Source organism: Meles meles, chromosome 18, assembly GCF_922984935.1.
Source record: "Meles meles chromosome 18, mMelMel3.1 paternal haplotype, whole genome shotgun sequence".
Taxonomy (NCBI): domain Eukaryota; kingdom Metazoa; phylum Chordata; class Mammalia; order Carnivora; family Mustelidae; genus Meles; species Meles meles.
In genome coordinates, this window is record NC_060083.1 from 48487140 (window position 1) to 48505167 (window position 18028).

The 18028-nt window shown below is 38.6% G+C and overlaps 2 protein-coding genes across 6 annotated transcripts in view; one reads left to right on the plus strand and one right to left on the minus strand.

The window, feature by feature from the left end:
• The window catches only part of LOC123929308 (40S ribosomal protein S24-like), a 576828-nt gene that overhangs the window by 474025 nt on the left and 84775 nt on the right, over nt 1-18028 (minus strand). The gene's annotated exons all lie outside the window — the stretch shown is intronic.
• Nucleotides 1-18028, plus strand: part of TLK2 (tousled like kinase 2) — a 119830-nt gene that overhangs the window by 53635 nt on the left and 48167 nt on the right. For all 5 annotated transcript variants that reach the window (XM_045985396.1, XM_045985394.1, XM_045985395.1 and 2 more), the window contains one exon: nt 6775-6942. In XM_045985396.1, coding sequence (XP_045841352.1) covers nt 6775-6942 — 168 coding nt within the window. The remainder of the gene's footprint in view (nt 1-6774; nt 6943-18028) is intronic.

Consider the following 18028-nt stretch of genomic DNA (forward strand, 5'->3'; position numbering starts at 1 on the left):
ACAACCCCAGAGATCAAGAGTTGCATTCTCCACTGGCTGAGCCAGCCAGGTGCCCCTATTTTTAACTTTTAAACCAATGAAAGTGTTAAAAATACTTCAACACAAGAAAGAAATATTACCAACTCCCCCTCCCCTTATGCTCCCTGCCGGTTATTAGTGGACAGGCACTATCCTGACGTCTAACAGCATAGATGTGTTTTTTTTTCTGTTTTCGTACTTCGTATGAAAGGAATCATACAGTATGTAATTCTTACGTCTGCTTCTTTCATTCAGCATTCTTCTGTGAGATGCATCTGCATTGTTTTATGTTGTTGTAGACCGTTCACTGTCATTGGTGTGTGGTATAATTTTTAGTATTTTTATTTAATAACATTTTAATTTTTAACTATATGGTTAATCTCTTCCCCATCTTCTTCCACTAATGTTTATCCCACGAGAGCAGGGACTTGGCTTTGTTGTTTATTGCTGTTTCCATTTCTCAGTACTTACTATATAAAGGTATAATTTTCTTTTTTACTATTTCCTCGACTTGACATGAAAAGATAATAATATCTTGTTCAATTTTCAATCTCCAACACCCAAAACATTGCTTGGCACAAACGGTAGATGTTCAGAGCTGTTGAAAGGAAGAATCAGTGGATAAAGAATTACTTTAGCTTTTTTTTCCCCCTAAGTGGTTCTTTTATATTTTTTGTTGAAAACAAAGAAAGACCTAAAACGTAAGTCTTTTAATGCAGGAGTTTGGTAAACTGTACCCCACAGCTCACAAGCTAAGAATGACTTTTAGATTTTTAAAGACTTGTAGAGACAAAGAAGAATGTATCACAGACATGATATATGGCCTAAAAAGCCTGAGATATTTGTCTGGCCCTTCACAAGAAAACATTTCCAGGAAATCATTATAAAGTTAACTCCATGTAATTGTTACTTCGGTCAAGAAGTACAATATTTCCAGTACCCTAGAAACCTGTGTGCTCTTCTATGATTACAACTATCTCCCTCTCTACCCTGGAAACAACCGCCGTTCTAATTTTTGTGATTATAATGATCCATTTCTTAAAATTTGACCGTACGCATCCCTAAACAAAATAGTTTCACTTTGTCATTAAATGAGTTTGTTAATCGTGGCATTTAATCACAGTGTTTACATTTTCTGTATTCTGATTTTGGGCTGTTTGCTCTAGCAATTACTAAGAGAAGCATATTCATCTCTCACGGTTGTGGGAGTTGTTTGTTTCTTCCTGTATTTATGTTTTTCTTGGTGCATTATTAAGTGACTCTCTTGCAGTGCTTTTCACTCTAAATGCATTATATCTGATACTCAGTATTTCCAAATTATTGTATGGTATACGTATTTCCATTTTTATACTACCAGATTTTCATTATGATGTTTTCAATATACCTGAAAAATACATAGTTGAATTTTTTGTTTATTCAGTCTAAAGTACTTTTTTAACTTTAGTATTTATTTTATTTGCATTTAATTATCACTATATTGGGTTTAAATATACCATCTTTTAATGTGTTCTCTACTTACCCTGCATGTTCTCTATTCCTTTTTCTTTCATTTCTTGCTTTTATTTGGGTCGGGTTTTTTTGGGGGAGCAGTGGAAATCATTTTGTATCTTCATCCTCTACTAGTAGGTAGGTTCTGTTCCCTGTTTCTCTTAGAAATTGCCCCATGTATCTTTAGTTTGCCCAGGTTTGATGTTAATAGTATCTTTATCCTCCTCTCAAAGAAAGGATGAGGTCAGAACATTAACTCCATTTACTTGCTACTAACTTGGTGTTGGGTGATGTATATTTGCATTTTGTTTTGTTTTTGTTTTAGCCTCATACAACATTATTTTATGCTATTAGTGTTCATTTACCTCTTTCTTTGTATTTCTTTCCTTTTTGCATCTTACACACCTTCCACCTAGGGTCATTTTCCCTCTACTTGAAGTACTCCTTTAGTATTCTTTTATACATATCTGCTGGGGACTTAACTCTCTAGGTTTTTCTTTGCTTAAATAAATTTATTTTGCTTTTATTCTTGAAAGATATTTTTGCTGTGTATATTAGTTTGGCATTTTTTTTTTCTCTTAACAACTGTGTATTATTACCATCTTCTGGCTCCCATTGTTACTATTGAAAAAACAATATTCCTTTACTTCTTATTTCTATGAAAGTATCTGGGTTTTCTCCGCTCTGGCTGCTTTAAAAATCCCTCTCTGTGGTGCTCTGTAGTTTCACTGTGATGCGTCCTTTTACTTCTCTTGCTTGTGATTTGTTGGGCTGCTTTGTTGGGTCTTACACTAGTTCTGGATAATTATTAGCCATTGTCTCTTCAAATATTATTTCTGCCCTGTTCTCTTTTTCTTCTTCCTATAAAATTCCAATTAATTGTGTATTAGACCGTCTCACCTCATCACCATGCCTTTTAACTTCTTTATTCTATTCTCTTTTTATTTCCATATGCTCCATTCTGTATAGTTTCTTGCCTTTCAGTTCCTAGATCTCTGTTTTGTTGTGTCTGGTTTGCTGTTAACTCCACTAAATTCTTAATTTTTGTAATTTGATGTTCCCTGCTGATATTTTTCAAGCTTGTCTTCTCTTACTACTTTTTTGTAATCTAGTAGACTTTGTTTTATAATCTGTTTGATATTTCTGGCATTCGAAGTTTTTATGAACCTATTTGTTGTCTCTTTTATGGATCTATTTGTTTTTCCTAGCTGTTGGTCCTTGCTTTATTTCTTTTGTGCTTCTTTTTTTTTTTGGACTATGTGCTGCTCATTGTTCCTGAAAAATTGTTTGTGAAATTTCTTTGAGATCTAAGGCAAAGATGTGTTCCTCCAGGGAAACTTTTTATTTGCTTCTTCCAAGTGCCTAGAGATCTCACCCGTCCAGTACTCCTTTCAACTACTGAATTCGAGGCATACATTTTGTTTGTTTGATTTTGTTTGTTTGTTTCATCCACCCATTCAGTATTGATCTGGATTGTGTTAACATTTCTCAAGGGAGCTCCTGCCTCCTGCATTGCCAAGGTGACTTCCTTGTAGTTCCCTGAGGGTGGGAGGAAGTTTTTCTTCTGGTTTACATTTTCCCTGAGAGTCTAACCCTTGGGAAGCCCTGGAAGCTTGAAGTGCAAAGGGTTTCCTGTTGAACCCTCTGCCCCCAGTGGATTTTGTTTGGCCTGTGATTATCTGCTTGGCACCATGTGCCCTGGAAATGGAAATTTAAGATCTGCAAGAACCCTTAGGGCAAATCTGACTTTGGTGCTTCATTTATGTATCTTGTGTCCCTAATTTTCCTTAGATTTTGCCCTAGCAGATCCCTACTATTTTATCAACTCTTCAGTGCTCTTAATATCTTTTTTTCTATTTTTATGATTATTTTCTAAGGGAAGTTTAGTTCAAATATCCTAGCCTGCTGTATTTCCAGAAATACTCAAAAATCTTTCAGCCCTTGGCAAATATTTACTGAGTATTTACATAACAGAATAACTAATTTTAGTATTGCAACTTCAGAGATACAATCTCTCAAGTAGTGCAGATACTGTTGTGATTGGGTATCATGAGCACATTGGAGCCTGAATTTAAATAATTGCATTTGATTTGGGTAGGAGTTTTGGTCTCAAGGAGGTGGATTCTGCTTACAGACTAAAAAACTAAATTCCTTTGTCGGGATCATTTTGGTTAGTTTATTTGACTTTTCTTTTTTTAAAGATTTTATTTATTTATTTGACAGAAAGATCAGAAGTAGGCAAAAAAGAGAGGGGCAGGCAGGCTCCCTGCCCAGCAGAGAGCCTAGTGTGGGGCTCGATCCCAAAACCCTGAGATCATGACCTGAGCCGAAGGCAGAGGCTTAACCCACTGAGCTACCCAGGTGCCCCTTACTTTTATTTTCTAAAATGAAAATGTTAAGTGGTTTTTCCTGATGAAGGGATACATGCTGACTATGAATGAAAGTCCAACTCAGAAGTTGTAAAATAGAAAGTCTCCTCCAGAAAAACTATTATTAAGGAGTTTAGTGGGCATAGCATATCCATGTATGTTCATATAATAAATTTCTTCATTTCTTTTGTTTGTTTATTTAACCAATATCCTGTAAACATTTTTGTGTCCTATAAATAGTGCTGTAATGAATATTCTTAAAGACTTTTTTTTTTAACTTATTTGACAGACAGCGATCACAAGTAGGCAGAGAGCGAGGGGGAAGCAGGCTCCCCACCAAGCAGAGAGCTGGTTGTGGGGCTCAATCCCAGGACTCTGGGATCATGACCTGAGCTGAAAGCAGAGGTTTTAACCCACTGAGCCACCCAGGCGCCCCATGTAATGAATGTTCTTCTATATATATCTGTACTTAGACATTTCTTTTCCTTTGGATAAATTTCCAAACTATAATTCCCTAGTCAGAGTATCTGCTTACTTTAAAACGTCATCATGTAATTGCTAGCGGATTATCAGCAGTTGGTAGGTCCCAGTTTTGCATACCCTCCTCTAATAAAAGTTAAACATTGTAGTCTTTGTCAGTGAGAGGACTACCTTGTTTTACCTTGCATTTCTTCATTAGTGTTCTTGAACATCTTTTCTTAAGTTCAATGGCCTTTGGATTTCTCTTAATACTTATTTAGGCTCTTTGATATTTATTATTGGAGTATTTGTTTTTTTCTTCCTAATGAGTAGGAACACATTATTTTTTAAGATTGTTAACTCATTGTTATTTATATGGTAAACATTTTGCCTGTTTGTAATTTTATCTCTTAATTTTATGTGCTTTTGCCATTGGGTAAAAAAAAATTGGAGTCAAATTTATCAGTGTTTTTCCTTTATGTCTTACTGGTTTTGTGTTATTCTAAGATGTTCCTATATGGTTTGTATTTTTAATGTCATGTTTAAAAAGTCCTTCACCGGGGCGCCTGGGTGGCTCAGTGGATTAAGCCGCTGCCTTCGGCTCAGGTCATGATCTCAGGGTCCTGGGATCGAGCCCCGCATCGGGCTCTCTGCTCTGCAGGGAGCCTGCTTCCTCCTCTCTCTGTCTGCCTCTCTGCCTACTTGTGATCTCTCTCTGTCAAATAAATAAATAAAATCTTTAAAAAAAAAAAAAAAAAAAAGTCCTTCACCATTACAATGTCATAAAAGTACTTGTTTATATTTTCTTGTAATTTTTATGTATAAGGAAGCAATCTACTTTTCCCTTTCTTCTAATACTCAAATATCCTACCATCTTGTTCATAAATTCCCACTAATCTGAAATACACTTTAATCGCAAATTGTATTTCCGTGTTAGAGGGGTCTGTTTCTGTGCCACTGATTAATTGGTCTGCTTATGTACCAGTATTATACCAATATAGTTGTTGTTTTGTAGTATGTTTTAATAACTGTAGTCAAGTTTCCTTGCTTTTCTTTATCAAAATTTATGTGGCTAATCTTGATTATTTCTCCAAGCGAACCTCAGAATTAATGTGTGAAATTCCGCAAAAACAGTCCCCCAAAAGAAAGTTCACTGTACCACCATTGCACTCTCTCTTGCAGAAAAAAAGAAAAACAAAAGTAAACGAAAAGCCTTAAGCATTGGTTTTTAGAAAAATTGGACATCTGTAAAATTCGAATGCAGGAGCATAGTGTCACTGTGTAGGTCATGTTTTATGTCTGTCAGGAAAACCGTGGTTTTCCTTTATATGTAACCCCCATATTTCTTAAGTTTATTTCTAAACTTACTTCTTTTTTATAGATTTTTTAATAATTTGAACCTGTTTTTTTTTCTTCCATTACATATTCTTATAATAAGAAATTGTTTGTATATGGGGTAGCTATTGATTTTTGTGTTTGTTTTATATTCAGTCATCTTGCCAAACTCTTATTTATTGTTTTTCAGTTGATTTGCTTAGTTTCTTTTGTGAATAGTTATATCATCCAAAAATGACACTTTTCAATTTGTAATATTTTCTAGTGTTTATTCCTCATCCCCCCCCCCGTCACATTGGCTAACACTTCTATAATAATGTTGAGATGATTGTGTTATTAATCTCCTATCTAGTTTTCCTAATTTTGATGAATGTGTCTCTGGTATGGCACCATTAATTTATGTTCATTTCTGAAAAAATACTCTGTTGTATTAAAGATGAATACTTTCTGTGTTTTTTGTTTTTGTTTTTTAAGAGTTGCTCGATAGTATGCAAATCTTTTTTGCCATCTAAAGGGAAGAATCTTGATTCCCCTTCCCCCACCATTAATATAATGAATTATATCAGTAGATTTGCTAATAATGAGCCATTTTTACATTCCTGGAATAAGCCATGCATAATTGTGTTATATTATTCTTTTAATGTTCAGTGGAACTTGTTTTTTTTTTTTTTTTTTTTAAATTTTTGCATCTAAGTATAGTATGGTAAGGATAGAATTGAGAGTGAAATAAAAGCTGTCTATAAATTAGGGGACAAATGTCCTTTCTTCATTTACCTACAGGATAGAAATAACATTTCTTTTGTAGGTTTGAGGCTATTTTGAAGTTGATTTGTTGAATTCTACAAAGTAAACTGCAAATGCAGTTGCATAAATATAGAAAAATTAAAATGCAGTTTTGCAGAATTCAAGTAAAATATTAACTCAGACTTAGAGATAGGTTATAATTCAGTGATACTGTCCTTATGCTTTCCACATTCGTTTTCAGAAAAGGTGTTTTTCAAAAATACTCTTACTTTCAGTAACTGTGTTTTTATTTGTTGTATGTTTTGGCAGTTTCAGGTTTTCTTTTTCATGTAATGTGGGTGTTTTCTTTAATGTTTTCCAGCGGCGAGTAGAACAGCCCCTCTACGGCTTAGATGGCAGTGCTGCGAAGGAGGTGTCGGAAGAGCAGTCCGCTCTGCCCACCCTGATGTCAGTGATGCTGGCAAAGCCTCGGCTTGACACAGAGCAGCTGGCACAGAGGGGAGCTGGCCTCTGCTTCACTTTCGTTTCAGTGAGTACTGGGGCTGCCTTGATGGCAGCTCCTTGTTGCCCTGGAGCTCTTTGATGAAGTTTGAGTAATTATTTTGGTGAAGAGATGATGACATTTCTGACTATGTGACTTGTATAGGTAGTGTGATTGTACTCAGTCTCCCTTGGTACAAAGGACTGGGAGGGACAGCTTTCTTAAAGTTTGAGCCCCTTCACGGGTGCCTGGGTGGCTCAGTCGGTTGGACGTCTGACTCTCCGTTTTGGCTCAGGTCATGATCTCAGGGTGGTGGGATCGAGCCCAATGTTGGGCTTTGCACTCAGCACTGAGTCTGCTTGTCCCTCTTTCTCCTGTGCTTATGGGCCCCCACTCTCTCAGACAAATAAATAACAATCTTTTTTTTTTTCTTTTTAAAGAAGCAAATAAACCTTAAAAAAAAAAAACAAAGCCTGAGCACATTAAGGGAAAGAAAATATGGTTTTAGGTTGACAGGGAAGTAAAAAAGGTACCGATCAAATTCCATTATAGCCAAAGTATGTGTTTAATTACAAACAAAAAATCTCTGGGGCACCTGGGTGGCTCAGTTGGTTGGGCGACTGCCTTCAACTCAGGTCGTGATCCTGGAGTCCTGGGATCGAGTCCCGCATGGGGCTCCCAGCTCTGCGGGAAGTCTGCTTCTTCCTCTGACCTCTCCTTTTCATGCTCTCTCTCTCTCTTTCTCTCTCTCAAATAAATAAAATCTTGAAAAAAAAAAAATCTCCAAACTCTAGGCATCAGTTATTTGAAGCAGTCTTAAGGTCGGTAAAATTTGAGCACGGAAGCAGACAATCTGTAGCATGTTCGCCAGTCACTTCCTCTCTGTGGTATTTGGGTGACCCATATGCTTGCCTTTTCACCGTTATTTTCTCCAGGAATATTTGGTTACCCGTTGGTTTGCTTTCATCCTGCTCCTTTCTCTCTTCTTGAAGAACCAAGAATTTGAGTATTATGAAAATTTGACCCCATCAGTATTTACCAAATTATAATGCAGTTTGACTCAAAAGCTGTGATTTTTTTTTTTTTTTTTTTTTGGCTTCTGTGCTGACCATGGATGGTATAAAGCAAAAGAAAGCCTCATTGCCCTATTCTTCCATTTCTACGGGCCTCTTTCAGAGCTGACATCACCACTGATCCAAACAGTTTTCTCTTCGGCTGGTTCATTTTCTCCTCTTATAACCTAAATTTCCTCTTTACTTGCTTTGTGGATTCTGAGTCATGAATCCACATGCAGTTGTATATTCAAAAAGGCCATGAGAACGGTGGATGCCGTAAGGAAAGGAAATAAAAATTATGAAATAATTAGAAAGGGAATCATGCACTATTTGGAATACTTTCTTACAGTTAATTGCTTTTCCTCAAGAAAGAAATACTACAACTTTTAAACTTACAGAATTTTTAATTTAATTTAATTTATTATTACTATTTTTAAAAGATTTTATTTTTTTATTTGTCAGAGAGAGGGAGAGCAAGAAACAGAGCAGGGCCAGGCAGAGGGAGAAGCAGGCTTTCTGCTGAGCAGGGAGCCCAATGTGGGACTTTATCCCAGGACCCTGAGTTCATGACCTGAGCTAAAGGCAGAAGCTTAACCAAATGAGCCACCCAGGTGTCCCCAGAAGTTTTTAATTATCAAAAGAACAGAGAGACTTCTTGTGTGAAGGCAGTATAATTTTATCTGTGGGTGGCAAAAGAAACACAACATAAAATGGGAAAACTGATCATTATAATCCTATGCATGGGCCTGACAGCATTATGCAGTAGTTTGTATGAGAATGTCATGGTTCTCTATAGTATTATTCTAGAGAATACGCCTGTCTGTGTGTTATATATAAATTACATTGTGTGTTTACTATTCACTATTAAATCTTCATCTTAGATCTAACTTGCTCAGGCAAAACCTTGCATAATCAGAGGTTGATTTGTCCTTATGTTCTTCTATTGCCTTAAAAGCTACCTCCATTTCCCTTGAGAGGAGTTTTCTTTGTTTACTGCACAAATACGTACTGAATGCCCCCTGTGTGACAGGCATATAATTAAGTACACAAGAGGGGTGCCTAGGTGGCTCAGTCAGTTAAGTGTCTGCTTTCGCCTCAGGTCATGATCTTGGGGTCCTGGGATTAAACCTCACGTGGGGTTCCCTGCCCAGCGAGGAGTCTGGTTCTGCTTCTGCCCTTCCCCACCACTTTTGTTCTCTCTCTTCCTCTCTCTCACTCTCTCTCAAATAAATAAATAGCATCTTCAAAAAAAGTGCACAGGATATTGATCAGCAAAGCTCAGTCCTCTGATGTGAGCGAGCCTTCCATAAAAGGTAGGGACGGGCATGCAGGCTTGGGATGGGTGCACACGGATAACCACCTGCTCGGTCCTATCAGCTAGTACACTCAGACTGTCGGAGGAGGTGCAGATGCTACACCCAGATTGTTCTCATGGAGAAGAGAGATGGCAGAAAAGAGTAAGAAAATGATCATGTCCGGGGGCGCCTGGGTGGCTCAGTGGGTTAAGCCGCTGCCTTCAGCCCAGGTCATGATCTCAGGTCCTGGGATCGAGTCCCGCATCGGGCTTTCTGCTCAGCAGGGAGCCTGCTTCCCTCTCTCTCTCTCTGCCTGCCTCTCTATCTACCTGTGATCTCTCTCTGTCAAATAAGTAAATAAAATCTTAAAAAAGAAAAAATGATCATGTCCAAAGAAGAACAGAGAAATGTATGAAAAGCAAAGGCCTTAATGATTTGGTACCATTCCGAATCTCTTTGCTTCTCTGTAGTTCCAACCAGAATATAAGCTTAGTAATACAGAGAAAGAAGAAAGCAAAAGAGTTATTATTATATATAATTATATATAATTGTATATTATTATACATTAATAACATTAATGTATTAATGTATAAGAAGTGCTTTGAATCAATAAAGACAAGCAGTTTCCAGAAAAATAGGCAAAAGCCATGAGCGGACAGTTTCACAAGAGGGGGGAAAAAGACAGATGACTAATAACATGAAAAATGCTTAAATTCAACCATGGAGAAATGCAAAATATAACAAGGTAATTCTTTTGACCTGTCAGTGTCAGGTGTGGATAAGTTTGACAATTCTCACTGTAGGTTACAGTTTAGCCGCACGTGGAAGTTTTATACTCTGAGTTGGCATAGTCACTTCAGACAAGTTGGTAATGTATCTGAGTGTTAAATTTACGTATCCTGGGGCCTAGAAACTGCATTCCCATAAAAGTATACAAAGATGTTTATTGTATTGTTTATAATTGCAAAAATCGGAAGCATTTTCCCTTTACCAGGTTTCAGAGGAGCTTGGAACAGGGATATCTGTGACCTCTGCACTGCTAACCCCGGAGATCATTCTCAGAACAGAACTGTCCTAGTGATTCAAAAGCCCCAGTTGATGACTCCCTTCTCCAAGCACGTGCTCTTCTCTTAGCTTCCATTCTTTTGGTTCTTCCTCATTGCCCAGACCACTAAATAGTGGAGTGCCCCAGGGCTCAGTCTTCAGACTTTCCTCTACCTTTATTCTCTATGTAATCTCACTTAGTTCCTTCCCTTTAGTTATCACCCATATGAGGAACATCTCCAAGTTTGTATCTCCAGCCCAGAGCCCTGCCCTGAATTCCAAACCTATGTAGTCAGTTGCCATTAGTCTTCTCTTCATGTCTTTTTTTTTTCCCCCTAAGATTTTAGTTATTCATTTGGCAGAGAGAGGGTGGGCACAAAAGCAAGGGGAGCAGCAGTCAGAGGAAGAGGGAGAGGCGGGCTCCCCGCTGGACAGAGAGCCCAACCTGGGCTTGATCCCAGGACCCTGCGATCATGACCTGAGCTGAAGGCAGCCGCTTAACTGATGATCCACCCAGCTGCCCTTCTTTATGTCTAATAAGCATATCAAACCTAATATGTCTAAAACTGAATTCTTCATTTTGTCTCCCTGCTCCAAACCCATTTCTTCCATATCCTACCACATCTCGGTGACTGTCAACTCTCCTAACTGTTTAAAAACTGTGGAGTCATTCTTGTCTCTTCTTTTTATTTTTTATCCCAAATCCATCAGCAAATCTTACTGTTAAGAATATGTTCAGAATCCTACTGCTTCTACACCCTTCTCTCCTACTTGAACTAAACCATGTTCTCCCACTGAAATTATGGTACTAGCCTCCCAGCTGGATTCTTTTCTCCAACCTTTGTTTCCTTTTAATCTGTTCTCAGCAGATGAGAGTGATACAGTCATGCCTGCTCAAAAGTGCTGAAAATGGCACATTAAAGCCGTGCGTGGGCTGTTTCTCCCTGTTGTGCCGTCTCTTACGCCCTCTCCCTTCCCTACTGGATTCCATCTACACTGGCTGCCTTGCCTCCTCAGATGCTGCCTGGCATGTTCTCACCCCAGGGCCTTTGCACTTGGTGTTGCCTGTGCCTTAACATTCTTCTCCCACATAGTAAGTAACCATGCCCTGTGCCCTCAGGTCTCTAGTCTCTGCTTCAGTTTATCCTGTTAGAGAGGCGTTCCCTAACTACACTGTAGAAAAGAGCAACTCCTCCCTGCCCACCCCACATAGTGTCTAGGTTCTGTGTCCTACCTTTTCTCCTTAGTCTTCTCTCCAGCTGACCTGCTATAATGTACTTCTTCGTCTGACTCCTCTCCTCCTCCTACTGAAATGTGAACTCCATCAGGTCAAGAACTTTGCTTTGTTCACTTGTGTATCTCCAGTGCCAGAACAGGATCTATTCTAACAGACACCGGAGGCAGTTCTGTTGCCTGAATTGATAAAGGCATCCTTCATGTAGGTCTAGTGGAATGCTACACGGTTGACAGAAGACGGGAGATAGGTCTATCTAGTTTTTGTTGTTTCTTTTTCTTTTCTTTTTTTTTTTAAAAGATTTTATTTATTTATTTATTTGACAGAGATCACAAGTAGGCAGAGAGGCAGGCAGGGAGAGAGGAAGAAGCAAGTTCCTCACTGAGCAGAGAGCCCGATGCTGGCTCGATCCCAGGACCCTAGGATCATGACCTGAACTGAAGGCAGAGGCTTTAACCCACTGAGTCACCGAGGCACCCCAGGTCTATATAGTTCTTTTTTGTTGTTGTTGTTGTTTTAAGATTCTACTTATTTAAGAGAGAGTGTATTCCTACAAGGTGAGGGTGGGGAGGGTAAGAGATTGGTGGAGAAGCAGACTCCCCACTGAGCAGGAAGCCTGATACAGGGCTCAGTCCCAGAACCTGGAGATCATGACCTAAGCGGAGGCAGGTGCTTAACCAACTGAGTCACCCAGGTACCCCTAGGTATATATAGCTAACCCTTGAACGACATAGGCGTTGGAGCACCAGCACCCCCCCATGCAGTCAAAAATCATGCACTATAATTTTTGACTCCCTAAAACAACTGCTAATAGCCCGCTGTTGACCAGAAACCTTACTGATAACATAAACAGCTGGTCAACGCTTAATTTGTATGTTATTTGTTTTGTATATGGTATTCTTAAAGTAAGCTAGAGAAAAAAATGTTAACTAAGAAAATCATAGGGGAGGTCATTTGGGTGGCTGAGCCAGTTAAGCGTCTTCCTTTGGCTCAGGTCATGATCCCAGGGTCCCAGGATTGAGTCCACTATCAGGATCCCTACTCATCAGGGAGTCTGCTTCTGCCTCTCCCTCTGCGCCAACCCCCACTTGTGATCTCTCTCTCTCAAATAAATAAAAATAAAATCTTTTAAAAAAAAGAAATGGGAGCGGATTGCCTGGGTGGCTCAGTCAGTTAAGTGTCTGACCTCAGGTCAGGTCGTGATCCCAGGGTCTTGGAATTGAGCTCATCCTCAGGCTCGGCACTCAGCCAGGAATCTGCTCCTCCTCGTCTCTCTCGCTCTGCCCCTGCCCACAATCCTATTCTTTCTCTCAAATAAGTAAAATCATTAAAAAAAAAAGAAGAAGAAGAAGAAAGAAAGAAAGCAGATCGTAGGAGAAAATACATATATAGCACTGTACTTACAAAAAATTCCACATATCAGTGGACCTGTGTGGTTCAAACCCTTGTTACTCCAGGGTCAGCTGTATATGCTAACAGTGAAAGGTGTTTTAGTAGGTGTTCGTAAATAAAAATAGCATATGGCAGAATATCATGAGTTTGATGCTTTAAATGTTTAAAATTATATTGTTGACATAATTTTTTTTTAATTTATTTTTTCAGCGTAACAGTATTCATTATTTTTGCACAACACCCAGTGCTCCATGCAAAACGTGCCCTTCCTATTACCCACCACCTGGTTCCACCAACCTCCCACCCCTGACCCTTCAAAACCCTCAGGTTGTTTTTCAGAGTCCATAGTCTCTTATGGTTATATTGTTGACATAATTTTATATGGTTTTTTTTGAGGGCGAGGAGAGGGGGAGAGGAAGAATCTTGAGCAGGCTTCGTGCCCAGCATGAGCCCAATGCGGGGCTCCATCTTCTGACCTGAGCTGAAATCAAGAGGTGGTCACTTAACCAACTGAGCCACCCTAGTGCCCCAATTCTGTCTCTTTTAACATAGGAAATTCTATGTCTTTTTCTTTTTTTTACTGATGTATAGTTAACATACAGGAAGTTTGATTTTTTTTTTTAAATTATAAGTTAATTTTCTAAATGGTAAAAATAGTACACAAACATGGCCCACAAAAAATAAAGTGATAAGAAGAGTGAAAGGCTTTTCCTTTGTGCCCATCAGACACATAACTGTCCACAGTTTTAGATTTTCTACTAATTTACCATTTTAACTTCAACTTCAAATGATATACCTCTTACTTAATTAACTTTAAACAAGATCTCTCTGCTCCCCATTTTAGGAGATGAGTTTAACATACTCAGAGTATCACCCAGCTGCTTTCTAAATCTTTCAGGTTTTTTTAGTTATTGTCACATTATATGTGTGTGATACTGGGTTTTTTTATTTTAAGTATATATTTTAACTAATTTTCTGTTTTATAAATTATTCTAGAACTTGCAAACACATAAAGTGCATTTATAATATTATGGTGGTTTTATTATTAGTCAAAGGATTGGATTCACCAAAAAAACCATCCTCGTTGTTGATTAGTTTTGAGCCATTGAGATGCTTCTAGTTGTCAGGGTCTTTTGGATCTTCTTCTTCTTCTTTTTTTTTTTAATGTCAGGTTTATTCTTTCTCAGGTCTACTCTCAATCTATAAGCCTATGCTTACGTCATTATCACAGTGTTAATTATCGTAGCTTTGTAGTAATTAAGTTTTGAAATCAGGCAGTGTGATTCCTTCAACTTTGTTCTTTTTCGGGATTGTTTTGGTTGTGGGATACCTTGATTTCCATAAGAATTTTAGGATCAGGGGCACCTGGGTGGCTCAGTGGGTTAAGCCTCTGCCTTTGGCTCAGGTCATGATCTCAGGGTCCTGGGATCAAGCCCCGCATCGGGCTCTCAGTTCAGAGGGGAGCCTGCTTTCCCCTCTCTCTCTGCCTGCTTGTGATCTCTCTCTCTGTCAGATTAAAAATAAAAAAATGTTTAAGAAAAAAAAAATTTTAGGATCAGCTTTCCAGTTTCTACAAACAAACCACCTAGGACTTACAGCAGTTATGCTGAATCTCTTGATCAGTTTGGGGAGTATTGCCCTCTTAAGTCTTTCATTCCATGGACATGAGATAACTGTCTACTTATTTAGGTTCCTTTATTTTCTTTTAATAATGTTTGCAGTTTTCAGTATATAGATCTTGCCCTTTTGTTAAAATTATTTCTAAATATCTATTCTTTTGATACTGTTACAAATTCAAATTTTCTTATTTTATTTTCAAATTGCCCATTGCTGGAGAATACAGTTAATTTTTATGTATTGGCCTTTTTTAAAAGATTTTATTTATTCATTGGATAGAGAGAATGACAGCTAGAGAGGAAACACAAGCAGGAGGAGTGGGAGAGGGAAAGCAGGCTTCCGGTTGAGTAGGGAGCCCGAGGCGGGACTCGATCCCAGGATCCTGGGATCATGGCCTGAGCTGAAGGCAGGTGTTTAGCCATCTTAGCCACCCATGTGCTCCTATGCATTGATCTTATAACCTACATTCTTGCTGAGTTTCTGTTTTAGTTTTAATAATTTTTTTTTTAAAGATTTTTATTTATTTATTTGGCAGAGATTACAAGTAGGCAGAGAGGCAGGCGGAGAGAGAGGAGGAAGCAGGCTCCCTGCTAAGCAGAGAGCCCGATGCGGGGCTTGATCCCAGGACCTGGGATCATGACCCGAGCCATAGGCAGAGGCTTTAACCCACTGGGCCACCCAGGTGCCCCAGTTTTAATAATTTTTACGTAGGATTTTCTGTATACAGCATCATGTCATCTGCGAGTATAGTTTTACTTCTTTTCCAAACTGGATGACTTTTATTTTCTTGCCTAATTGCCCTCTGATACAATGTTGAATAGAAGTGGTTCACATGGACATCCTGTCTTGTCTTATTCTTGATATAGGAGGAAAGCATGTGATCTTTGACACTGTTATGTTAGCTGTATGTTTTTTTCAGAGAAGCCTTTTTTGTGGTTGAAAAGGTTCCCTTCTATTCTGAGTTTATTGAGTGTCTTTATCATGAAAGAGTGCTGGATCGGGGAAATACAAATCAAAACTACAATGGGGTACCACCTCACACCAGTCAGAATAGCTAAAATTAACAAGTCAGGAAATGAGAGATGTTGGCAAGGATGCAGAGAAAGAGGAACCCTCCTACACTGTTGGTGGAAATGCAAGTTGGTGTAGTCACTCTGGAAAACAGTATGGAGGTTCCTCAAAGAGTTGAAAATAGAGCTACCCTACAACCTAGCAGTTGTACTACTAGGGATTTACCCCAAAGATACTAATGTAGTGATCTGAAGGGGCACCTGCACCCCAATGTTTATAGCAGCAATATCCACAGTAGGCAAACTATGGAAAGAGCCCAGATGTCCATCAATAGATGAATGGATAAAGATGTGATGTGTGTGTGTGTGTGTGTGTGTGTGTGTGTGTGTGTGTGTGTGTAGTTGTGGGGATGTGAGTGTGTACATACATACATGCAATGGAATATTACTCAGCCATCAAAAAGAAATCTTGCATTTTCAAGGACGTGGTTGGAACTAGAGGGTATTATGCTGAGCAGAATAAGTCAGTCAGAGAAAGAAAATTACATGATTTCACTCATGTGGAATTTAAGAAACAAAACTGGGAAGCACAGGGGAAGGGAGGGGAAAAATAAAACAAGATGAAAAAACAAAAATAAAAAAAAATCAGAGGAAGACAAACCGTAAGAAAGTCTTAATCATAGGAAACAAAGTGAGGGTAGCTGGAGGGGAAGGGGGGGTAAGGGCAATGGGGTAACTGGGAAATGGACCTTAAAGAGGGCACATGATGTCATGAGCACTGACATAAGACTGATAAATCACTGAACTCTGCCTCTGAAACTAATAATATACTGTATGTTAATTGAATTAAAAAAATGGAAGAGTGCTGGATGCATTTTCTGTGTCTGTTGAGATGATCATATGGTATCTTTTTGTTCTTGAAGTCTGTCCACTATTTTTTTCTCCATTAATGCTGCTTTTCCTATAGTAGGCTTTTTAACTCTTAAAATGTACCTTTTATCTCAGAGAAACTTTCATTTTACTATTCCTTGATTACTTCTTTCTCTTTGTTCTTTTCCCTCTGGAAAGTCCGATTGTTTTGGAGCCTCTGTGTTCACGTTTCTTAACTTTTTTTTCCTGCTTTGCTTTGACTTTTTGTTTTATCTTCTGGGAGATTTTTTTGACATTGTCTTTCAGATGACTGATTCTGTTTTCAGCTAGTTCATTTTATTATTTAGCTAATCTGTTCAGTTTTCAGTTTTTGATAATCTTATTTTGTTAAGTTTATTTTTCATGTTCTTTGCCATTTTTTCATTTTTATAGCTGTAGTATCTTTGGCCCTCTTTGAACGTACTTTTTATTTTTAAAGTTTTCTTTTGAATTACCTATTTTCTCTTGGATCTTTGTCTTTTCACGCTGGATCTTTGTGCTGTTGGTTTCTTGAAGATGTGTGTTTGGCTTTAGTTGAATGAGTTAGGGTGGTTAATAGAGGTTGTTGGCTTGGATTTTCCTGTGCAAGTAGGATTGTGCTGCTTCCCAAATGGTGGGCGGGCTGACTGTGAACTCTGAGTGTCTGGTAAACTCTGGGCAGAAAGACCAGCTTCTGTACAAGCATCAAGATAAGGAATGGGTAAACTCTTACTCTTTGAAGTACATTCCATTTCTTTCTCCATTAAATCATTTGTAGAAGGCAGGGGTACTGTACTTTCTTTGCTTTTTGCCTCAAGTCACAATATTCACAACAGAAGCCATCCCTCTCCTGGACCCACTTATTTTTCATTTTTAAATATTTACTTTTCTTTTTTTCCCAGTCTTGTTTAAGACATCTGTTCTTGTGCTTTGTCCTGGAGTCAGAAGTGGTAGTATCCAGGCCTTTCACTCTGCAAGGAGGGCATCAAAGGGGACCTTTAGTGGACCTTATACATTTTAAATTGTGCGGTAATTGTCACATGGGTACTCCTGGTTTTTGCAAATGTCTCAGTGTATAGCTTTCCAGAGCACCCTTGAAAAAATCCAGCCTGTTTAACTGGTGATGTTTTGAGCTATGAATTTCTTTATTTCACTTTTTCTGTCAGTTTGAACCCAGTAACTTTCGAATGTTTCTTAATATTTAAAATTTTAAATATTTCTGATCCATGACTCTCTCTTGTTTCTTAGAGCTGTTATGATTTCATTTTTAAAATATCTTTGCATATCAGGGGTGTCTAAGTGGCCCAGTTGATGAAGCATCTCGCTCTTGGTTTCAGTCAGGTCAGGGTCCTCGGGGTTGTGAGATCGAGCCCCGCATCGGGCTCTGTGCTGGGCTTGGGGCCTGCTTAATATTCTCTCTGTGTCCCTCCAAATCCCCCATCCCTTTGTCCCTCTGTATTTAAAAAAAAAAAACTTTCCCATCAGTAGTTCTTTGGGAGATCCAACTTACCATCATGAATTTGAAGCCATTGTACTTACGTAGTAGGAGTAAAGAATACAGACATCTGGGGAGAATGTTTTGCGAGGTAGGGATTGGGC